Below are 21,654 nucleotides of genomic sequence, written 5' to 3' on the forward strand. Positions count from 1 at the left end.
CAACTATTCAAAATAATAAGAACACTCAAATAGCTATAAGAACAAAGCAAATGTCTGTTCGCAATTCTTTTGTACAGGGCTATTCTGGAAAACCGCTGTGCAGAAAGTCATCTTACACCTTTCCAGGTACAGCGATGACATATCCAAGTCATCTATCCATAAAAAATAAGCACATAATTGTTAACACAAAAGGGGGAAATCACGAGACCTCTTTAGTGATGAGCGAACGTGGTTGGAAAAGGTGTTATCAGAGTATGCTCATGTGCTAACCCGCGTGACTTTGGCATGCTTGAAAAAATATGTTCGATCCCTGTGCCTATATATCTTGCGGCTGTTAGGCAATCCCTGCATGTCTCAAGGCTGTTACGTTATCCCTGCATGTGCTGCAGCTCTCAAACAGCTACAAGACATGCAGGTGTGGGAAGTAGAACATATTTTTCGAGCATGCCGTGGTCACTCTTTTAGCACACAAGCATGCTCGGATAACACCTTATCTGAGCACATTCGCGCATCACTAGTCCTCCTCTATCTTTAAGAGTGGGTCCAACACTAACTAACCCAATATTTCCAATGTTACATTTTCCAAATTATTTTTTCGCACAGACCTGGCTTTGCCAGCCAAGAGAAAGGGTGAACAGTGTCAAAATTGTCACCGACAAACCAGCTGATTTGCGATCTCTGCGTCACACAAGAGGAGAGAGGGATGAGAGCAAGCCTGCGCACTCAAACAGCTCCCGCAGAGTCCGAGTCAATTCAGGAACACCGGTTCTGGACCAGTGAGTGCAGCCAATCATACTAATGAGAGATGCGTGGCATATTGATGGAGGGGTAGAACAGTGCGAGCACTCTTTGGTCATGCACACACAATTAAAACATTTTCTGTAGAGTTAAAAAAAGCATATAGTTACTTACCGTTAACGGTATTTCTCTGAGCCCATGACGGCACCACAGAGAGAGGGGATCCACCCCACGGGGACAGGAAACCTACAGATAAAAAGGCGGTACCTCTCTCCCGCATCAGTTGTTTTACAGAGCATTAACGGAACTTCAGCCTAATACTAACACAACAACTTTAAGAAAAAATTTCTATAATCATTAAAATGCATAAAGGAGACACCACGTGACTTTTTGACTAAACTGTATTTACAATAAGTGCGCACCCCACGCGTGTAGGGAGGGAACATACGGGTGCCGTCATGGGCTCAGAGAAATAACGTTAACGGTAAGTAACTACGCTTTTCTCTTTCCCCCATGACGACACCACGGAGAGAATTGCAGAGACTAGCAATGGGGGGGGGGACCACTGCCTCCAGCACCCTTCTACCAAAGGTTAGAGCTGAGGAGGTGGCTAGGTCCAGCCAACAGTGGTTGAAAAACGTAGAAGGAGAGGACCAAGTGGCGGCTCTACATATCTGCTCAATGGAGACGCCTGCTCTCTCTGCCCAGGAAGTTGATACCGCTCTTGTGGAATGGGCTGTTATTCTGCCTGGAATGTCCGCACCCTGTGACGAGTACGACAAGGTGATGGCGTCTCTTATCCAGCTCGCCAGCGTGCTCTTTGATGCCTTTCGCCCCTTTCTTGGCCCCTGGAAGCAGATAAAAAGACCTATCCTTTCTACACTCCCTGGTGGCCGCTAGGTATTCATTAGGCATCTCCTAACATCTAACGTGTGTAGGGTCTCTTCTCCTTTGTTTTTGGGATTGGGGCAAAAGGAGGGGAGGGAGATTTCTTGAGTTCTGTGTAATCGAGACGCTACCTTCGGCAGATAGGCTGGGTCTGTCCTAAGTACCACCCTGTCATCCAAGATCTGTGTAAATGGAGGGAAGGCTGACAGGGCCTGGATGTCACTAATTCTACGGGCCAATGTCAGGGCTATCAAGAGGGAGGTCTTAGTCTTAAGAGATTAATTTTAGTGGTGGTTCTTGTAAAGGCTCAAAGAGAGGCTTGGTCAGGGCAGAGAGCACCACGTTTAGATCCCAGGGAGGAGTGTTTAGGGAAGACATAGGCCTGGATCTACTGGCTACCATAATGAATCTAAACACCCAACGATTCCCTGCCAAGTCACAGCTGTATAGGGCCCCAATGGCCGCCACTTGAACCTATAATGTGCTGGTAGCTAGACCTTGTTCTAAGCCCTTTTGTAGGAACTCTTAAGATCTTTGGTATGGGTCCCTTCCCCTTTGGACTGACTGGCTCTTGATACTGAAAGAAACTTCCTCCAGACGCTCACGTACTGTTTAGTGGTTATCGGTTTTCTACTTCGTAGTAGAGTGGATACTAAATTTTGGGAGAAGCCTCTGTTGCTTAATAGAGCCCTTTCAAATTCCAGGCCATCAATTGTAGGTTCTCCACCTGGGGGTGCAGTACTGGGCCTTGAGAGAGTAAGTTCGGGATATCAGGGAGGACCCAAGGGTTGGAGATGGACATTCTCAACCAAGAGAACCACATCCTTCTCGGCCAGAAGGGGGCTATTAATAAAAAGAGAAACACATATTCAGCCTACCGTACATCAGTGTCCATATAGTCCATAAGCGGTCTGATGCCAGGAGATGTCCAGTGCGGTTCAACTGGCGCTATAAATCCAAAGGAAAAAAGAGGGGGTCTCTGTACCAAAATTAGTGAAAAAAGATAAAACTCACATTTATTAGGAAGGTTTTAAAATCATATTAATAAGCCACCATGACAGGCAATGCTACCTCAATCCGTAAGAATTTTATTCCATTCAGTCATAAATGACTCTGTAAAAGGATATGTTGGTATTTTCCTGATACTTAGACCTCTAGGGATCATTGATCTATCAACATATTTTTGCAAAATAGTTGAATCCCACCAGGTCCTCAGTTTTTGTAGCATAGTTTTTCCAGATCAAAGAAAATATTATCCAAATCCATTTTTTTTTAAGTCTATCCTCATTATTAAACAAAACCTTCGTGGTTAAATCCAGGTTTTGTTTAATAATGAGGATAGACTTAAACTGGATTCTATGTTCTCCAACAAATATAATTCTGATTATTCAGCTGGCACAGATTTGGATAATATTTTCTTTGATCTGGAAAAAACTATGCTACAAAAACTGAGGACCTGGTGGGATTCAACTATTTTGCAAAAATATGTTGATACATCAATGATCCCTAGAGGTCTAAGAATCAGGGAAATACCAACATATCCTTTTCCAGAGTCATTTATGACTGAATGGAATAAAATTCTTACGGATTGAGGTAGCATTGCCTGTCATGGTGGCTTATTAATATGATTTTAAAACCTTCCTAATAAATGTGAGTTTTATCTTTTTTCACTAATTTTGGTGCAGGAGACCCCCTCTTTTTTCCTTTGGATTTGCTATTAATATTACCCTTGCTTTGTCCTCCCATATCTTCCTCAGAACTGATGGAATTAGAGTTATTGGTGGAAACGCATAAGCAAGGGCAAAATGCCAGGGGATCATGATGGCGTCCAGGGCTACTGGATTCCCGGCGGGGTCTATGGAGCAGAAGGTTTTCACCTTCTGATTAGTCCTGTTGGCGAACAGGTCTATATCGGGTTTCCCCCATAGTACCGTGATCTGGTTGAAAATTTCCTGGTTCAACTCCCACTCGCCCTGTCTCAGCTGTGTGCAACTTAGAAAGTCCGCTGTGACATTGTCTGCCCCTTTTATGTGGAGTGCTGTCACTGAGTCTAGTTTTTCCTCTGCAAACTGGAGGATTGATCTTGTCACTGTCATTAGGGTGCGGGATCTTGTACCCCCCGATGGTTTAAGCAACTACTGTGTGGTTGTCAGAAAACACCCTTATGTGGTGGGTTCTGAGGGATTCCACACAATACAGGAGGGTGAGCTTTACCGCTAGCAGCTCCTTGCATGTTCGAGGAGGCTGCCTTTTCGTCCTATGTCCAGACCCCCTGAATTAGCTGATTGTCCAAGTGAGCCACATCCCCCCCCCCCCGGGGCGTCTGTAGTAAGGACTCGAGATACCGGTATCACCCAAGGGACCCTCCTGGATAGATTGGATGATTCCGTCCACCACTCTAGTGAGCGAGCTGTTTCGGTTGATATGTCTAGCCGCCCTTCTAAATTTCCGTGAAGGGAAATTTCTGCCGCTAGTGTTTCCCATTGGAGATCCCTTGTGTGAGCTTGGGCCCACTGCACGGCTGGCATACAGGCAGTCATTGACCTGAGCAGGGACATGGCCTTCTTCGGTGTTGTTACTGTGTGAGTTATTGCTCCTCATGCTATTTGTTTTATGTGTAGCATTTTCCCTTTCGGGAGTCGACACTCCTGCCTGAGGGAATCTATGGTTATGCCCAAATACTCTTGTACTTGGCTCGGGACCATCCGGGATTTTGGTAGATTTAGCATGCAACCAAGGCTGGTCAGAGAATTCATAGTCCTGCTCAACTGGTCCCTGCAGTGGGACGGGGAGCTGCCTATTACTAGGAATTCATCCAAGTATGGGACTATTAGGACGTCCTGCTCCCCTTAGATGTGCCATGACCTCTGCTATGATTTTTGTGAACACCCTCGGGGCGAGGGCCAGCCCAAACGGGAGAGCTTTGATTTGACAGTGTTTTATCTCTCCCCCCACAGTTACTGCTATCTTGAGAAATTGCCGATAGTCCACGTGTATGGGGATGTTTTAGTACGCGTCTTTTAGGTCGAGTACAGTCATGTAACAGGACGGAAACAGCATTTTCACTGCCGATTTTATTGTTTCTATTTTGAATGGGTGAATTATCAGGCACTTGTTTAATTTTTTCAGGTTTATTATTGTCCTGAATGTCCCATCTGGCTTCCTCCTTAGGAAGATAGGGGAATAGAAGCCTTCGCCTCTTTCTTGGCGAGGGAGCTCTTGCAATACGGATTTCTTCACCAGGGTCTGAATCTCCTGTTGAATGACGGCTTGTTCTTCTGCCGACTGCCTCTGTGGGGTCACTACGAAAGAGGGTTTGGTGAGGTGTGAAAATTTAACTTGAGGCCTGTTTTTATGATGTTTAAGATCCATTGACTGTTTGATGTGTTTTCCCAGGTTGGGAAGAAGATGGCCAATCTTCCTCCTACCTGGGAGACACCTTCATTGGGGTGGCTTCTTGTCTGCTGGTTTTCCAAACATGAACCCCTTTCCTTTGCCTCTTCTATCTTCCCACTTTTCCTGGGAGTTTTTAGGTGGCTTCCTCTGGATAAATTTCCTGCTCAGAAAACGCTTGAAGGGGAAATTGAATGGGTTAGGGAAAGACTTCTTTTTATCCCCCGCTTTGTCGAGTATATCAACTATCGTAGGTCCGAAAAGGAATTCACCTTCACAGGGAATGGAGCAAAGTTTTGTTTTTGTTTCCAGGTCTCCCGTCCAGCACTTGAGCCATAGGGCCCTTCTAGCTGAGTTCGAGAATGAGGCTGCCCTGGCTGCTAGCCTGATTGAATCTGCAGATGCGTCGGCTAAAAAGGCCGCCGCTCCTCTCATCAATGGGACGGAGTCTAGAATTGCGCCTCTCTGAGTTTTGATTTTTAGCTGGTCCTCCAACTGATCCAACCACACCATAAGGGCTCTAGCTGTGCAGGTGGCGGCTATGGCAGGTTTCAGCCCTCCTCCGGGCTGCCTCCCAGGAACCCTTCAGGAATGTATCCGCTTTTTTGTCCATGGGATCTTTCAGTGTCCCCATGTCCTCAACCGGCAGAGATAACTTTTTTTGAGGCTTTCGCAATGGCTACATCCACCTTTGGTGCTTTGTCCCAAAATGAACAGCTTGGGTCCTCGAAGGGATATTTTCTTTTGAGGGCTAGGAGGCCTTTTTCTCCAGTCTTTTCCACTCCCTCTGTATTAGCGCCTGAATTTTATCGTTCATAGGGAATGACCTCCTTTTCTTCTGCTCTAACCCACTGAACATGGCATCCTGAATGGTCCTTTTGGGCCTGGCGTCTACTAGTCCCATAGTGGTTCTGACTGATTGCCTTTATTAAATTATCCGTTTCCTCTATAGGGAAACAGTTGCGACCCCCCTCGGCAGAGGACGAGGAGTCGGATGACAGGCTGTCTGTGTCTGATGCAGAAGATTTGCTTTCCCTATCGCTTGTCATCTGACTCGGGATCCCTGCTTTTAGGCTATGCTTTTTACTCCCCCCCCCCCCCCCCCCCGGAGGGATTTGAGGGTGTTCTCTACTTGGTGTTTCATTAGGTTTCTAAGGTCAGAGGCGAAACCTGGGGATTCCTTGCATATAGTGTGGTCAATGCAGGATTAGCAGAGTCTTTTCCACCACCCTGCGGGAAGCTCCTCTTTACAAAGTGGGCAAATCTTGTGGTTGGCCTTTTGCGTGCACTTCTTCCCAGAGTCTGAAAGGGCTCCCGGATCTGCAAGTGGCTTGTCTTTTGGGACCCCTGTCTCACCGGACTCCTTGCTGCGCTGGGACTCCGAGCGGCTGCTGCGTCGCTGTGAATGGCACCTCGTGAGATCCCTCTTGCGGTGCCTTTGCGGCGATCGCCGCGGTTGCTGTTGGGGTCCTGCGTCAGAGAACATATCCAGCAGCTGCTGCTCTTCCTGTGGCTACGAACTCATGTTGTCAGGAACAGCTCGGCGTTGTGCTTACTGCACCCTTTAACCGAGCGGCCGGTGTTTTATTTTTTTCTCTCTTCCCCCTGCTCTGGGCGCTCAGCGCCTGTTCCCAGAGATGTCTTGCGCTACCCCACGTGACCCGGCGGCGCTCCGCCCCGCACACTCCCAGGCTTCCCAGTGATGCCTTGCCCCGCCCCACGAGACCAGACGGTGCTCCGCCCCGCACATGCGCACTGCCGCCGTCCCGACTCCCAGCAATGCCTTGCGCCAAGCTTGGGCATCTCTGCTGGTGCTGCCGGCGCCCGCTGGCCTCCGGTACCTGCCCCGGGCCGTCCCGGCCGCCATACTGGTTTCAGGCCCGCTTCTGAGGGGGGACGCTATCTTCAGGAGAGGCGGTCTTCTGGAGCACTTCTGCCGCCTCTCCCCCCCCCACACACACACCCTGGAGGCCCGCTGACCCCAGCGGTGGCACCTTGGGTAACAGTCCCAACTGGGACAGGGGGCTCCCGCTGTCTTCCTCCAGACTGGTCGGCCTCGCGACAACTGGTAAGTCTGTAGGTTCCCTATGGGGATAGGAAACCAACTGATGCGGGAGAAAGGTACCGCCTTTTTATCGTAGGTTTCCTGTCCCCGTGGGGTGGATCCCCTCTCTCCGTGGTGCCGTCATGGGGGAAAGAGGAAAAAAAAAAAAAGTCTTTTTTGGAAGCACAACTGTAATTTTTAACCAGTGGCTTAGGCTTCTCCCCTCTTCGAATCCTGAATTTTATCTGGCAAGCCCCAATCAGACATATCTTTTTGTTTATTATTGATCGGCCTTAGGCTATTCTCATAAACTTCTAGTTCACAGGAGATTGCAGTAAAGGTGAGCCAAGTACCTAAGGAACAGGTGACCCTGTTGGCTTCCCCTGGTACCACTCTATCAGACAATCTTGTTTTACCTGACCACCTACTAACACTGGTTGAGAATCACTTTTGAAAAGCACATAATGTTTACAACCTTGATGTCTATATGGGAAACACTATTGAGACATTTTAATAAATAATGGTCATAATTTACCCAAGTTGTCATTCTATAGATATACACAACCACATAGTGGTTTTTAGTTAAATAAAATGAGTTTTAAAAAAAGTGAATTCTATGCTACAGGTATGTTGTTGTGACTGCCATATATTGTATAAGTAGTGCTAATCAAGTTTCAGGGGTGACAAACTCCCTTTTGGAGTAGAGCATGTAAAACAGAAGGATGTACTTTTTATCTTTGTTTTTGGTCCTTTGGGGTCACACTGATCACTAGAACTTTGTAGCATTAGGGCACCTAGTGTTATCACTGATCCTCTCCCATGTAAAGCAACACTAAAGTTAATCACACTGCTGAAAAATCCTAGACGGATTCCCATTTACTTCTATGAGCTAGTATACGATCTCGCTTTAAATTCCACTCTGAGCATTTTTTGTGACAGAAGGGTGACCCATTTCAACTCCGTAACTCGACGAGCCTTGCAATGATCAATTGTGAGCTAAATCTCTATAATGGCAAAGTGTAATATATACATACTGCTTGAAAAAATAATGGGAACACTTAAACAACAGAATATAACTCCAAGTAAATCAAACTTCTGTGAAATCAAACTGTCCACTTAGGAAGCAACACTGATTGGCAATCAATTTCACATGCTGTTCATCTTTTGGATGATGAGTAAAAAAATAAAAAAAAGTACAATGACTTGTGCTGTTCTTACTTACAGTGAGAGATGAGCGACTTTGCCTTTTTTAGGGTTGAGTTGGGTTTCATGAAACCCGACTTTCTCAAAAGTCTAGTCGAACGAAATTGGCCGACTATCGTGAAAAGTCGAAGGTCCGACTGAAACACGAAACCCAATGCAAGTCAATGGAAAGCAAAGTTGGCAAGGAGTGGAGTAAACACACCTACATGCCGGACCTCTTTTTTAAAGTGCGCGAAAACTCTCTCTCTTTCTCGACGCTGCACAAGTCATCTCGTTGCCCACAGTGTATGTCCTTGCTCAGTGGCTGAAAAAAAAGTCACGTGCAAGCATTCTGGGAAATCCAGCTTTGGCGCTTAGGTTGGCGACCGCATGGCCGACCTTACGCTATGGTTGGGTTTCGCCCGGCGAAACACAACTTTTGCGAAAGTCAGCGACTTTTGAATTTGACCGACCCGTTTCGCTCAACTCAACTTACAATAAGCTGAAACACAAAAAGGTGATGGCATACGAAATGTCAATTCTGAGCATTAGGGCTCAAACTCACTGGTGAGAAATAAGGACGAGTGCAATCCGTTAAAAAAAAAAAAAAAAAAAAAAAAAAATCGGACTGCACTCGTTATTCAATAGGTGACCTCTAATCTGCGATGTTTTTCTCAGCTGAAATCAGAAAAAGAAAAAGAAAAAAAGGGAATTAGACCTACCGGTAATTCTGTTTCCTGTAGTCCCTCAGGACAGCACCATGGAGGACGTCCTTCCTTGCCCTATAGTGGGTCAGGATCAGAGAGAGGTTAAAAGGCCCCTCCCACCTCCACCATCCAGTGTTTTTTCAAAGTACCACCGAGGATGGATGGAAATGGTCTAAGCGCGCCCTTACAAACGCGTAGACCCTTTAGCAGCTCCATCCCAATCTCGAGCCACGATGACCTGATGGATGAACAATCTGCCGATCGATCCCGAGCAGGCCTAAAGACAAACATAAGGGAGGGAACTAAGGGTGCTGTCCTGAAGGACTACAGGAAACAGAATTACCGGTAGATCTAATTCACTTTTTCCCTTACGTCCCTCCGGACAGCACCATGGAGAATACCAAAGGAAAGGTCTCAGGGTGGGTACAGAAGCCCCAGGATCAAAGTTCTAGGTAAGAACCAGGCTAGATATAGAAATTATCTATAAGATGACAAGAAATATAGATATCGAAAGGGATCTAACAAAGGTAATCACCGCAGTGAGTGTCTGATATATGTCTATAATGGCCAATTTCAGTATGAATGTGGCAAACAAGATCTGCAGTGGAACAACCTGTTGCACCCCAATACCACTAATGAACCGCAGTGAATTACAGTTATTGTGATAGATACTTATGAACACCGCAGTCACAGAAATAGGTTTACAACCTTGTTACCCAGCAAAAGGTATGGTGATAACCACAGCCACAATACAAAGAGGACTGTACAGACCAGTAATTCGCTGTATGTGCTTATCACACAGGATAGTTCCTTCGTCGGTCCTCCTGGACTCGGCTTAAACCTTAGCTAGAGACCAGCTTACCATACTACAAGGAAACCTGCAGGCCAGAGACCCTGCTCCACTGGAAGATCAAAGCAATAACAGTACATGGAAAATAGCGGAGCATTGAGACGTTATGTACCCTACTCATCCAGGAGATCATGTGTATTCTGAATCCTTTACATGTCTAAACCTCAAGAAAGGGTTGGATATTATTTAAGACTAAGGAAATACTCCATCTGGCAGGTAACCTCTCCTGTCACTACCAACATTGGCTTTTCATTAGAAGCATTGAAAGGGAAATGTGGATCCTCACGCCTGTTTTACTGATGTTAGACACAGGGAGTCTGGACTTTGGAACTGAGGAGAGCAAGTGTGTGTGTGCTTCTATACAAGTCATTAGCCCAGACACTGTAAATGTGTCAACTTATTTATATGTTATATCCTAAAAGGCAATCTTGTTAGAGATATTTATACTGCTATGGTGGGAGGAACCAAACTCTAACTAGAGGGAGGTAGGTTTCCTCCCATCGCAGAGGGGATTGACTACTGCGAGGCAGATGGACTATGGGTTCTCAACTGCAAGAGTCATTGATACAGCTTCTTTACCTTAGGAGCCATGACTCTTGTAAGAGCAGCGAGTATGGGATCCTCTGCCACCTGACGCAGAGCTGCTGAATCGCCACCAGGTACAAAAAGTAGTGATGCCACCCCTGGTAAACATAATACAACAGATTTATGGGACAAGAATCTGCCTACCGGGTATCTATCAAGGAAACTAGTCCGACTGCTCTATGTGGAGTCGGGAAGAATTGTTTTCTTCCACCTTATGGGATTTTCTGCACCCAGAATATGTCCACTTAAAGGATGAATCCCAGAAACGTATGTCCCTCTTTAAAAGCCAACTATGAGGGAGCCCTGCCTTTAGCATTCAAGACAGTAACGCATTTGAGAGTTCTGTTCCAAACAGAAGAAATGCTAAGTTACTAGGCCAATTCAAGCATATCTATTCGTCTGGCTAAGTCCAGTTGCCAAGAATGAAGCAACAGAAACTGGGTCTGGGTCCCGAAACACGAAGACCAGAGTTGGGGCCTGAGACAAAATGTGAAGTGGTAGGCCGACCATACAAGGTGCGGCCCACAAAAAGGCACAAGTCAGAAGGTCTAAGCCAGAGGCCCACAGCCAGAGACTCAAAGCCACCGCACCCGAGGTACTATGAAGCACAGAGGTACTAAGACCCACAAATGACCCCGAGGCGCTTATGACGCCATATGACGCACAGAAGCCTTATGAAGGCTTAAGATGCAATATGATGCACCAAGGGACTATGAAGCTATATGATGCAGTATGATGCACAGACATTATAAAGCGCTATGATGCAATACGATGCACAAAGGCACTATGAAGCCACATAGTGGAATTTGCTGCATAGAGGCCGTATGAAGCCATTTGATGCCGTATGATGAACAGAGGCACCATGAAGCCCCCTGATGCGGTATGATGAACAGAGGCACTATGCAGCCCCATGATGCAGTCTGATGCACAAGGGAACTATGAAGTCATATGATGTACAAAGGCACTATGAAGCCATATGATGAAGTATGATGTACCAAGGTACTATGAAGCGCAATGATGCAACCTGAAGCACAATGATGCAATATGAAGCACAACGATGCCATATGAAGCACAATGATGCCATATGAAGCACGCTGATGCCAAATGATGCAGTATGGTGCACAGCGGCCGTATGGTGGTATGGCGCATGGTGGCAGTATCTCGCGCACAGCGGCAATATCTCGCGCACAGCGGCGATACGATGATCAGCGGCGATACGATGCCCCTTATGATGTAATATGATGCACAGACTACGGCCCTGCTTCAAGGTGCCAAACGAGAGACCAGGCCCCCAGTTACCTCCAAGAGAGCAATCAGAGATCCGGATAAACCTCCGCTCTGGATAGTATAACTCAATTGTCAGACCGGCTCCACATGAAGGAGCTAATTAATGAGCAGCAGGTGGAGGGCAGTCTCCCTGGAGACCATGTGCTGCATTCCACCATGTGTCCAGCCATAAGGCTCTGTGCAGACATGGCCTGCAACTAACTGAGGTCCCATTATGAGATGTAGCTTGGACAAATGGCCTTACTATAGCCTAGAGGTCCAAGGCCTAACTGCTTATATGTGAAGACACATCTCAGCACATGAGGTTCTAGGCCCAGCTTTGGCACCAAAGCATGAGGTTAGTATCAACCCAGAGGCCAGGCCCTGAACACAACATTCCAGCGTGCACTCACCTGTGCTGGCTCCACACCTGCTAGAAAGACAAGGGGAGCTGGTAACACCGAGAGCCTACCATGGAGGGAAGTGGCGTTCGGTCATAAATGTTGTATTACTGCCAGTGACTTCCTCTCCTGTGCCCCACGAGATCCAAGAAACTAGGCTGTTGCCAGTCTCGTTCTGCACTTCAGCGTTCTGCCGTGGAACGCACGCCGACCTTATGCTGACGTTACCGGAGGCGCGATGGCCTTCTCCACCACGTGTTTTCCGGAGGTAGCGATATTTTGCCGGCAGGCGTCCGAGCCGCTCCTCCCAGAGCGGCTCAACCCAGGAGCACGTCCGCTCGACTGGTCTTTGGGGCAGAGGGACTCCCCACCGGGGAGTGTCGGCCCTGGGCCCCTTGACAGGGGGAAGGATTGGACGCGCCGCACGATACCCCTGAGCCCATCATGCAGGCTGGCTGCTGGCTGAGGAACTTCTCCAAGAGGTGTCAGCCACGGTCCGCTTGACAGGGGGGAAGAGAGGGCTGAGACCCCCAATCCAGTCTGGTACAACGAATGACGGCTGAGGGACCTCTCCCAGAGAGGAATCAGCCACGGACCGCCTGCCAGGGGAATGGAAAGCCATAAACGTCCACAGGCTATCTTCACTCTAATAGCAACCTCTCATACAACCATCCCCTGCTGGGACAGGAAAAACACTGGAGGGTGGAGGTGGGAGGGGCCTTTTAACCTCTCTCTGATCCTGTCCCACTATAGGGCAAGGAAGAATGTCCTCCATGGTGCTGTCCGGAGGGACGTAAGGAAAAAAAAACAAAAAAAAACAAAAGGGCGTATATCAGACGAGACTTGCCAATGCAAGTCAATGGGTGTGAGGGGAAAAAATAAAAATCAAAAAATAATAATCAGACGGCACTCGCACCATGCGATATTTACGCATTGGTGTCCTTAGAAAAGCCGGCAATTCATATGCAGCAAAATCATACCGACATGCTAAGAGTAGAAAAGATAGAATAGATATATACACATGTAGGGCATAGTAAGTTGAATAAATGATACATTGATATCTGCAATCTGATGCTTTATTCCACAAAAATCCACGTTTTTCTTAATATGTAAATTAGTTGCTATGTAATCTGAGGAAAGCATGAAATAGGGGTTAAAACACTGAATTCAACAATATGTCACTTATCAGTCTGTGTGTCGTTTACTTACAATGAAGAATTAATTACTAGGAGATAGTCAATGCCAGGTTTGGTAGCCTGACTGTCCCCTCCTGCGATAACCAGCTCACTGTCAATAGACTATTTACATACAGAGCCTGGTGTGGGTGGGGCTAGCTTTCTCAGCTCTACTTCATTCTATATCTAAAACTTTGATTGTGTCACAACTGCTGCACCCAGTAAACTAAGTGATACATCGTTGGAATCAGGGTCTCTTTGCCTACATCAGGCTACTTTCAGATAAGGTAGCAAACACCTGTTGACAGATTCCCTTTAAATGAAAGGGGTAATACCAGTGTGAGAAATGTAGATGAATAGAGTAGACTGTCATTCATTGCTGGTCTCACACTGGAAACATCCCCTTTAATTTAAAATAAGTTTTTCCCAGTTCTCCAAGTCTTTCCGCTCCCGCTGTAAATGCTGCACATGTGCATGATGTCCTTTCCTAATGCCCACTCCTGAGCATGCACAGTGAAGGTAGAAGAATTGTCCCACTGCACATGCCCAGGAAGCGAGAGGACATGGCAGGCATGTGCGATATGTCACAGATTACCATTAACCTCATTTAACAGAGGAACAGCACTAAGGGACTGATCATTTTTATTTCTTTTTTGTCTTATAGCATTCAGAGAGGTTTTTTTGCTCCAAATTCTTCAAAATGGAGACTATAGTTCATGAATTCTGTGGAAAATTAGAAAATGTTGTTCAATTTTCTCACTATTTTCCTTTGTTTTGTAAGCTACTAACAGCAAAAAAAAACTCAACTGATGAATCAGCTGGGAAAAAAAAAAAAAAAAAAACTGGAAACCCCAAACTCCTTCCACAATAGTGCACATATAAAAACAACTCAGAAAATATACTTAGAGGCACAAATTAAATAAGAAACAAGTGAAAAACACCAAAATCTACAAACACAAAAATGAAATCGGGCCCCAAGTTCTAAGACGAGATGCTCCAGAATGCTTAGGACAAACAATGACTTGTCAAGAGAGTGATTGGATTCTCCTTAAAGGGGTTGTCCTCCATTGTGGAACAATTTTTTTTCTTGCGTAAACAAATGTATTTTATACTAAAATAATTTTTGGAATTGAGTTCCATTAATAATTTTACAGCGGTTACCTTATATTTTCTCTTTGCTTTGTCTACTGGTGGCTTCAGAATGAGTTAACTGAGAAGCAATCAGTGAGCTCACTCTGATGGTCTACTGGGAGAGTTTCTAACTCTCATCTGTCTTTTACGGAGCTCGTCTCTGCTGATGTATGACCATCGACCACCTTAACGTTGAACGTGCAATGAAACAAGAGCGCGTGTAAAATATAAACGGTGCAAAATTTTCAATGAAACCAAATTGTAAAAACGATTTTTAGCCCCAAATGCATGTATTCACATAAAAAAAAAAATAATAATTTGTCTGCAGTGGTGGACAATCCCTTTAAGACCACATCCTTACACCTTTTCCAGATAGCACTTACCCATGCAGCTGCAAACTGTTTAAGGTCGTCCATTTCTTCCAAACATCAATATTCTTCCTCAAAGTCCCGTCACCACTGTAATAAAAAGATTGCATCACTATCAAAACCGGATGGGTACTGCAGGAGGTCTACTCGCTGGCTGTACAGTAAAGGCCCCGTTACATATAACTATGTCCCAGCGATCCCACCAACGATCCGACATGATGGGATCGCTGGTGAGCTGTCACAAGACAGCCCCTCCAGCGATCAGGACCAGCAACGCTGGACGCTGGTTTCTAATGTAAACATAGGGTATCCAGGAGCTGCGTCTCCTGGATACCCACTGTTAACCTTGGAAACCAGCGTACACGCTGGTTTCCAAGGTAAACATCGGGTATCTAAGAGCCGTGCGGCTCCTGTATACCCGCTATTTACATTAGAAACCAGCGTCGCTGATCTCTCGCTGCCACACGCAGCGATGCGTGCTGGCCAGCGGGAGACCAGTGATCGAAAAACGGCCCAGGCCGCTCGAGCACGATCAGCGATAACCGGCAGGGGGGCCCGGTCGCTGATCCATGTCACACACAGCGATCTTGCTGGTGAGATCGCTGTGGTGTCACAAAATCAGCGATCTCGCTAGCGAGATCGCTGTGTGTGACGGGGCCTTAACAGAACATTAGACAAAAAAAGTCGTCAATAACTAGACGCGGCTTGGAAAATGCTCTGAGACAATAGCCAGACCTAATGCACAAGGATTAATTACTGTGGCAGTCATGGTAGAATTAAGAATGAACACATACCTTACAGGGTTTGCACAGCTTTGGAATGAGCAAACAGACAAAAGCAGCTGCACAAAATGGGCAAATAGTGAGTAATGTCAGACAAGCATCCGCTATGTCATTATCAGGAAGGGAAGCAGATCTCCCACTGATCAGTGCTTCACAACAGATTTCCACATAAGGGTACCATTACACATAACGATGTCCCAGCGATCCCACCAACGATCCAACGTGGATGGGATCGCTAGGACATTGATAGCTGATCGCTGGTGAAGCGATCGGGAGGTGGAGGCAGAGCGGCGCAGACAGACTGGCGTAGCTCTATCTGCTACTCCGGTCTGACAGACTGGAGTAGCAGATAGCAGAGCAACTCCGGTCTGTGCGCCGCTCTGCCTCCACCTCCCGCCCTGCCTGCAGTGTACGCTGGTATCTAGGGTAAACATCGGTTTCTAAGGGCCCCACGGCCCTTAGAAACCCGATGCTTACGTTGGTAACCAGCGTGCAGCGTCGCTCATCACCGGCTCCCGCTGCCACACGCAGCGATGCGCGCTGGCCAGCGGGAGACCAGCGATGAAAAAACGGGCCAGGACGATCCAGCACTATCAGCGATACCGTGCAGGGGGGCCGATCGCTGCTGGATGTCAGACACAGCGATCTAGCTGGAGAGATCGCTGATGTGTCACAAAATCAGCGATCTCGCCAGCGAGATCGCTGTGTGTAACGGGCCCTTAAATCACACTACCACATGTCAAGACAGAACACAGGGACACACTGGATTTTACAGATAGAATTGAGATGCAAACTATAATGGACACACCATAAATGCATAGAAGCAAAAGTTACGGTACAATGTCGCTTTTATACAATTTTTGCCGTAAATAATATTTGGGAACATTTACATTATTCATTACATGCGAATGTATTGCTAATATAAAAATTAGAAATTGCTGTAACCCCTTAACGACCAAGCCATTTTGTAGGTTAAGGACCAGGCCTAAATTTTTAAATCGGACCACTGTCACTTTATCTGCTTATAACTCTGGAACGCTTCAACGGATCCCGCTGATTCTGACATTGTTTTTTCGTGACATATGGTACTTCATGTTAGTGGTAAAATTTCTTCAATATGACTTGCGTTTATTTATGAAAAAAATGGAGATATGGCGAAAACATGGATTTTTGTGAGTACTCATCGTAAAATCCTTTTCTCCGAGACGCTCATTGGGGGACACAGACTGTGGGTGTATGCTACTGCCGTCTGGAGGCCGACACTAAGTATACAAAAAACAAGTGAGCTCCTCCTCCGCCGCATACACCCTCGCCCCGATAGCGGGCGGAAACCAGTTTAGTGCAAAAGCAGTAGGAGAACATAACAATAAATTAGCCTTAACGCAGAAAATCATATGTCTGAAAAAGGACCACCCTACATTAAACAAGGAATTATACTAATCAAATAAACAAGAGCCAACTGGCTATCAGGGTGGGTGCTGTGTCCCCCAATGAGCGTCTCGGAGAAAAGGATTTTACGGTGAGTACTAACAAAAATCCATGTTTCTCCTTCGTCTCATTGGGGCACACAGAGACTGTGGGACATCCTAAAGCAGTCCCTGGGTGGGAGCAACTCACCGATCCAAACCGCATGCCCTCCTGTCTAAAGGTGTGCCACTGCTGCCTGGAGAATTTTCCTACCCAGGCTCGCATCTGACGAAGCCTGAGTATGCACATTGTAATGCTTAGAAAACGTGTGCAGGCTTGACCAGGTTGCCGCCTTGCATACCTGCTCTGCCGAAGCCTGGTGCCGAAGCGCCCAAGAGGCGCCCACTGCCCGAGTAGAGTGCGCCCCTATTCCAGGTGGAATCGGCGTGCCTCTGATACGGTAAGCCTCCTGAATAGTTAGACGAATCCATCTGGCTATGGTCGACCGTGAGGCCCCTTCCTGCGCCCTTTGGGAATCACAAACAACGAGTCTGTCTGGCGAAAAAGGTGCTGTCCTTGACACGTACCTCCTAAGAGCTCTTACCAGGTCCAACGTGTGGAGCGCCTTTTCCACTCTGTGTACTGGCGCTGGACAAAACGAAGGCAGAACAAGGTCCTCATTAATATGGAAAGAGGACACGACCTTCGGCAGAAAGGGCGGTGGTGGCCTAAGGACTACTTTATCCTTAAAAAAAAAGTCAGAAACGGAGCTCTACAAGATAGGGCTGCCAACTCCGAGACCCGCCTAATGGAAGTTATGGCTACCAAGAATACAACCTTCCTGGAAAGGTATGACAATGAGATTTCTTGTAACGGCTCAAAAGGAGTTTCCTGCAGGACACCCAGAACCAGGTTAAGGTCCCAGGCGTCCATGGGCGCTCTAAAGGGGGGCACCAAATGAGAGACCCCCTGAATGAACGTCTTGACCTGCATATTGGTAGCGATCTTTCGCTGGAAAAGGACAGACAAGGCCGATATCTGTCTCCTCAGGGAACTCGGGGCCAAACCTGCGTCTAGACCTGACTTGAGAAAAGTCAAAATGTTGGGAACCGAGAAGGACAATGGTGCAACCCCGTGCTCTCAACACCAGTGAAAGAAAACCTTCCAAGTGTTATGATAAACCCTCGCCGAGGCCGGCTTCCGGGCGCTAACCATCGTAGCAACCACCTCATGCCCAAACCCCGGCCTGGGTCAGAATCCAAGATTCAACGCCCATGCCGTCAAACACAGGGCCCATAAGTTCGGGTGGCAGATCGGCCCCTGGGAACAGTAAGTCTGGTCGTTCCGGCAGATGCCAAGGCACGTCTGCGAGAAGCTGCACTAGATCCACGTACCATACTCGACGGGGCCAGTCTGGGGCCAGCAGAATTGCCGGGACCCCCTCTGTCTTGGTCTTTCTGATGACCCTCGGGAGAAGAAGCAGTGGGGGAAACAGGTATGGGAGCCGAAACTGGTTCCATGATAGGACCAACGCATCCACTGCGATTGCTCGCGGGTCCTGAGACCGAGCGACAAACGTGCCCACTTTGGCGTTCTCCCTGGAGGCCATCAGATCTACGTCCGGAGTCCCCCACCGTTGGCAAATCTGCTGGAAGACCTCGGGGTGCAGGGACCATTCCCCGGCCGCGACACCTTGCCGGCTTAGGAAATCTGCTGCCCAATTTTCCACTCTCGGCCCAACGGAGTACATGCTCTATCTCGCGCATGGTTGCCCTGCTGCGCGTGCCTCCCTGGTGATTCACATACACCACTGCTGTGGCGCTGTCTGATTGAATCCGGACTGGGCGCCCTGCTAGCCAGTGCTGAAAATGCTGCAGTGCCAACCGCACCGCTCGAATCTCCAACAAGTTGATAGGGAGATGTGCCTCCTGAGGCGACCATTGCCCCTGGGCCGTGTGATGGCGGAATATTGCCCCCCAACCAAAAAGACTCGGATAGGTTGTGATCACCAACCATTGATCTGGGGGAAAGGGCTACCCCTGATGGAGAGGAGTCACGCGTCCACCATTGAAGTGCCCGTCGGACTTGAGAGGACAACCTGCACTGATGATCGAGCGATAACGGACTCCTGTCCCAAGACGCTAAGAGAGCATGCTGCAGGGGACGAAGATGAAATTGAGCAAACGGAATTGCTTCCATCGCCGCCACCATCCTCCTTAGAACCCTCATCCCGTACCGGATAGTGTGAGGGCCTGGTTGTTGAAGACATCGAACTCCCTGCCGGAGCGCCCGAGCCTTGTCCTGAGGGAAATTACCAACCCTCGGGAAGTGTCGAAAATCATCCCTAGGAATAGAATCCTCTGAGCTGGGGTAACGGATGACTTCTTCCAGTTGACCAACCATCCTAGGCGAGATAGGGTATCCAGTGTGATACTGACATTTTCCTCACATGCCCGAAAGGACGGACCCTTTACTAAGAGGTCGTCTAAGTACGGCAAAACCACTATGCCCCGAGAATGTATAATGGCCATGACAGCCATCACTTTCGTGAATATCCTGGGGGCCGTGGCCAACCCGAAAGGTAGGGCCACAAATTCGAAATGCTGCCCATCGATTGTAAACCGCAGGAACCTTTGATGCGGGGGAAAAATAGGGATGTGCAGGTAGGCATCCTGGACATCGATCGAGGCCAAATATTCTCCCTGCTCCATGGACGATATGACCGACCGGAGAGATTCCATGTGAAAATGCCTGACTCTGATGAACCTGTTCAGGAGCTTTAGGTCCAGAACCGGCCTTACTGTTCCGTTCTTCTTGGGGACCGCGAACAGGTTGGAATAAAATCCTTGTGTTCTTTCGCACTCTGGTACAGGGACAATGACCCCGTTGCGCTGAAGAAGCCTGATGACCCCTAGCAATGCCTCTGCCCGGGATTCCGATTTGGGAAGACGGGAACGAAAAAAATCGCCTTGGAGGATCCCCGACAAATTCTATTTTGTACCCGGATGACACTAATTCCGCCACCCATGCGTCGTGTGCCACTTCGACCCAGACGTGGCGGAACCTGAGGAGACGTCCGCCTACTCTGCTGTCTTCAGGTACCTGATGCCCCGAGTCATTTTGCTGAGGGCCTCTGGGACCTGGCCCCCCTTGACCTGGGCGGTCGGCCCCGCATCCTACCCAGCGGGTTGGTTCTATACGTGACCTGACGCTTCTTGTCCTGGTTGTAGCGAATTGGGGCGGAAGAACTGGCCGCTGTTGCCCATCCGGGGGTGCGAAATGCTCGAAAGCGCGCCTGAGGCTGACGAAAAGGCAGTCTAATCTTCTGCCGTGGGAGAAAGCTGCTCTTTCCCCCTGTGGCATCCGAACTGAGTTTGTCTAATTTCTCACCAAATAGCCGGTTACCCTGATACTGCAGGGAAGTTAACGATTTCTTAGAAATCGAAACAGCCCGCCATAGCCTTAGCCACAAGGCTCTCCTAATGGCGATAGCATTTGCCACCGCTAGTGCCGCGCAATTAGCCGCATCCAAGGACGCATTAAATAGTCACCCACCATCGCGATCTGATTTGCTATCTCAGACACCTCCGTCGCCAAGTCTCTATCTTGTAGGACTTTATTCAAAGAATCTGACCATGACATCATGGCTTTGGCTACCCATGTTACCGCAAATGAAGGAGAGAGCGTTGCTCCTGATGCCTCATACACCGAGCGGGATAAACCTTCTATGAGCCGATCCGTGGGGTCCTTAATGGAAGAACCACTAGGTACTGACAACAGGGATCTTGAGGCCAGGCGTGACACTGGGGGATCCACAATCGGCGATTCCGCCCATCTCTTACAGAGCTCTGGTGCAAACGGGTATCTCGTTTCTAGCGTCTTTTGTCCTGAAAAGCGCTTGCTGGACGTTCCCTGTGCCGCTGCACTATGTCCTCACACTCTGGATGAGTGCTAAACACTCTATGTGGTCGCCTGGCCTTTTTGAAGGATATCTTATGCCCTGCGGTTAGGGACACATCCTCCTCAATACCTAGAGTCTGATTGACAGCTTCAATGAGACTGTCTACCATCTCCCGACACCCCGGGGTATCCAGGTCCAAGGATTCCTCCACGTCATCACCTGAACTCTGCTCGCACCCAGAAAATGGTCATGGTGAGCGAGACGCCGCACCGGAGGTTCTTGTGAGGTAGATGAACCCTCCCAAACAGGCGAGCTGTTGTCTCTACCCCTATCCGGGGCCTGAAGGGTCTCAATCGCCTTCGTAAGTGAAACCATGGACCGAGAAAGCGATAACGCCCATTCCGGGGGATCCAGACCCCTGGGCTCTGTTGCGGGGGAGGGCTCCTGGGCGCGTTCGGAACTACAGGCTTCACATAACTTAACAGTCTGCGCTCGTGGGAACATAACCCCACAGGAAACGCATGCGATATAAAGGAACGTGTGCTTTTTTCCTTTCCCAGACATACTGCAGAAATAGGCCAATTTTCTCTTCCTTTTTTTTCCTTATGAAGGGGCAATGAGGAGGAGGAGGGTAACCCTTAGTGTGGCTCCGGGACGGGGGTCGCACTTACCCGGCTCCTGCGTGTCTCTCCCGCGCTCCTGCGTCTGCCTGCTCCTTCCTCTGGGTAGGCTGCAAGTGCTCACCTGCTCGCGGCCTACCCTGCTCTGAAGCCGGGGCCTCAATTTTATCCAGCGTCCGCCCCGGTCATGGGGGGCGGCACCGGATATGATGTCAC

The 21,654-nt window shown here is 48.2% G+C and overlaps 1 protein-coding gene across 1 annotated transcript in view; it reads right to left on the bottom strand.

Annotated features, from left to right (window-relative positions):
• The window catches only part of NSUN2 (NOP2/Sun RNA methyltransferase 2), a 97,664-nt gene that overhangs the window by 30,374 nt on the left and 45,636 nt on the right, over positions 1-21,654 (bottom strand). The window contains exon 8 of the mRNA XM_073587869.1: positions 14,744-14,818. Within this exon, the coding sequence (XP_073443970.1) occupies positions 14,744-14,818 (75 nt within the window). The remainder of the gene's footprint in view (positions 1-14,743; positions 14,819-21,654) is intronic.

Source organism: Dendrobates tinctorius, unplaced genomic scaffold (genome assembly GCF_039654945.1).
Source record: "Dendrobates tinctorius isolate UK_male_01 unplaced genomic scaffold, ASM3965494v1 ptg000102l, whole genome shotgun sequence".
Lineage (NCBI taxonomy): Eukaryota > Metazoa > Chordata > Amphibia > Anura > Dendrobatidae > Dendrobates > Dendrobates tinctorius.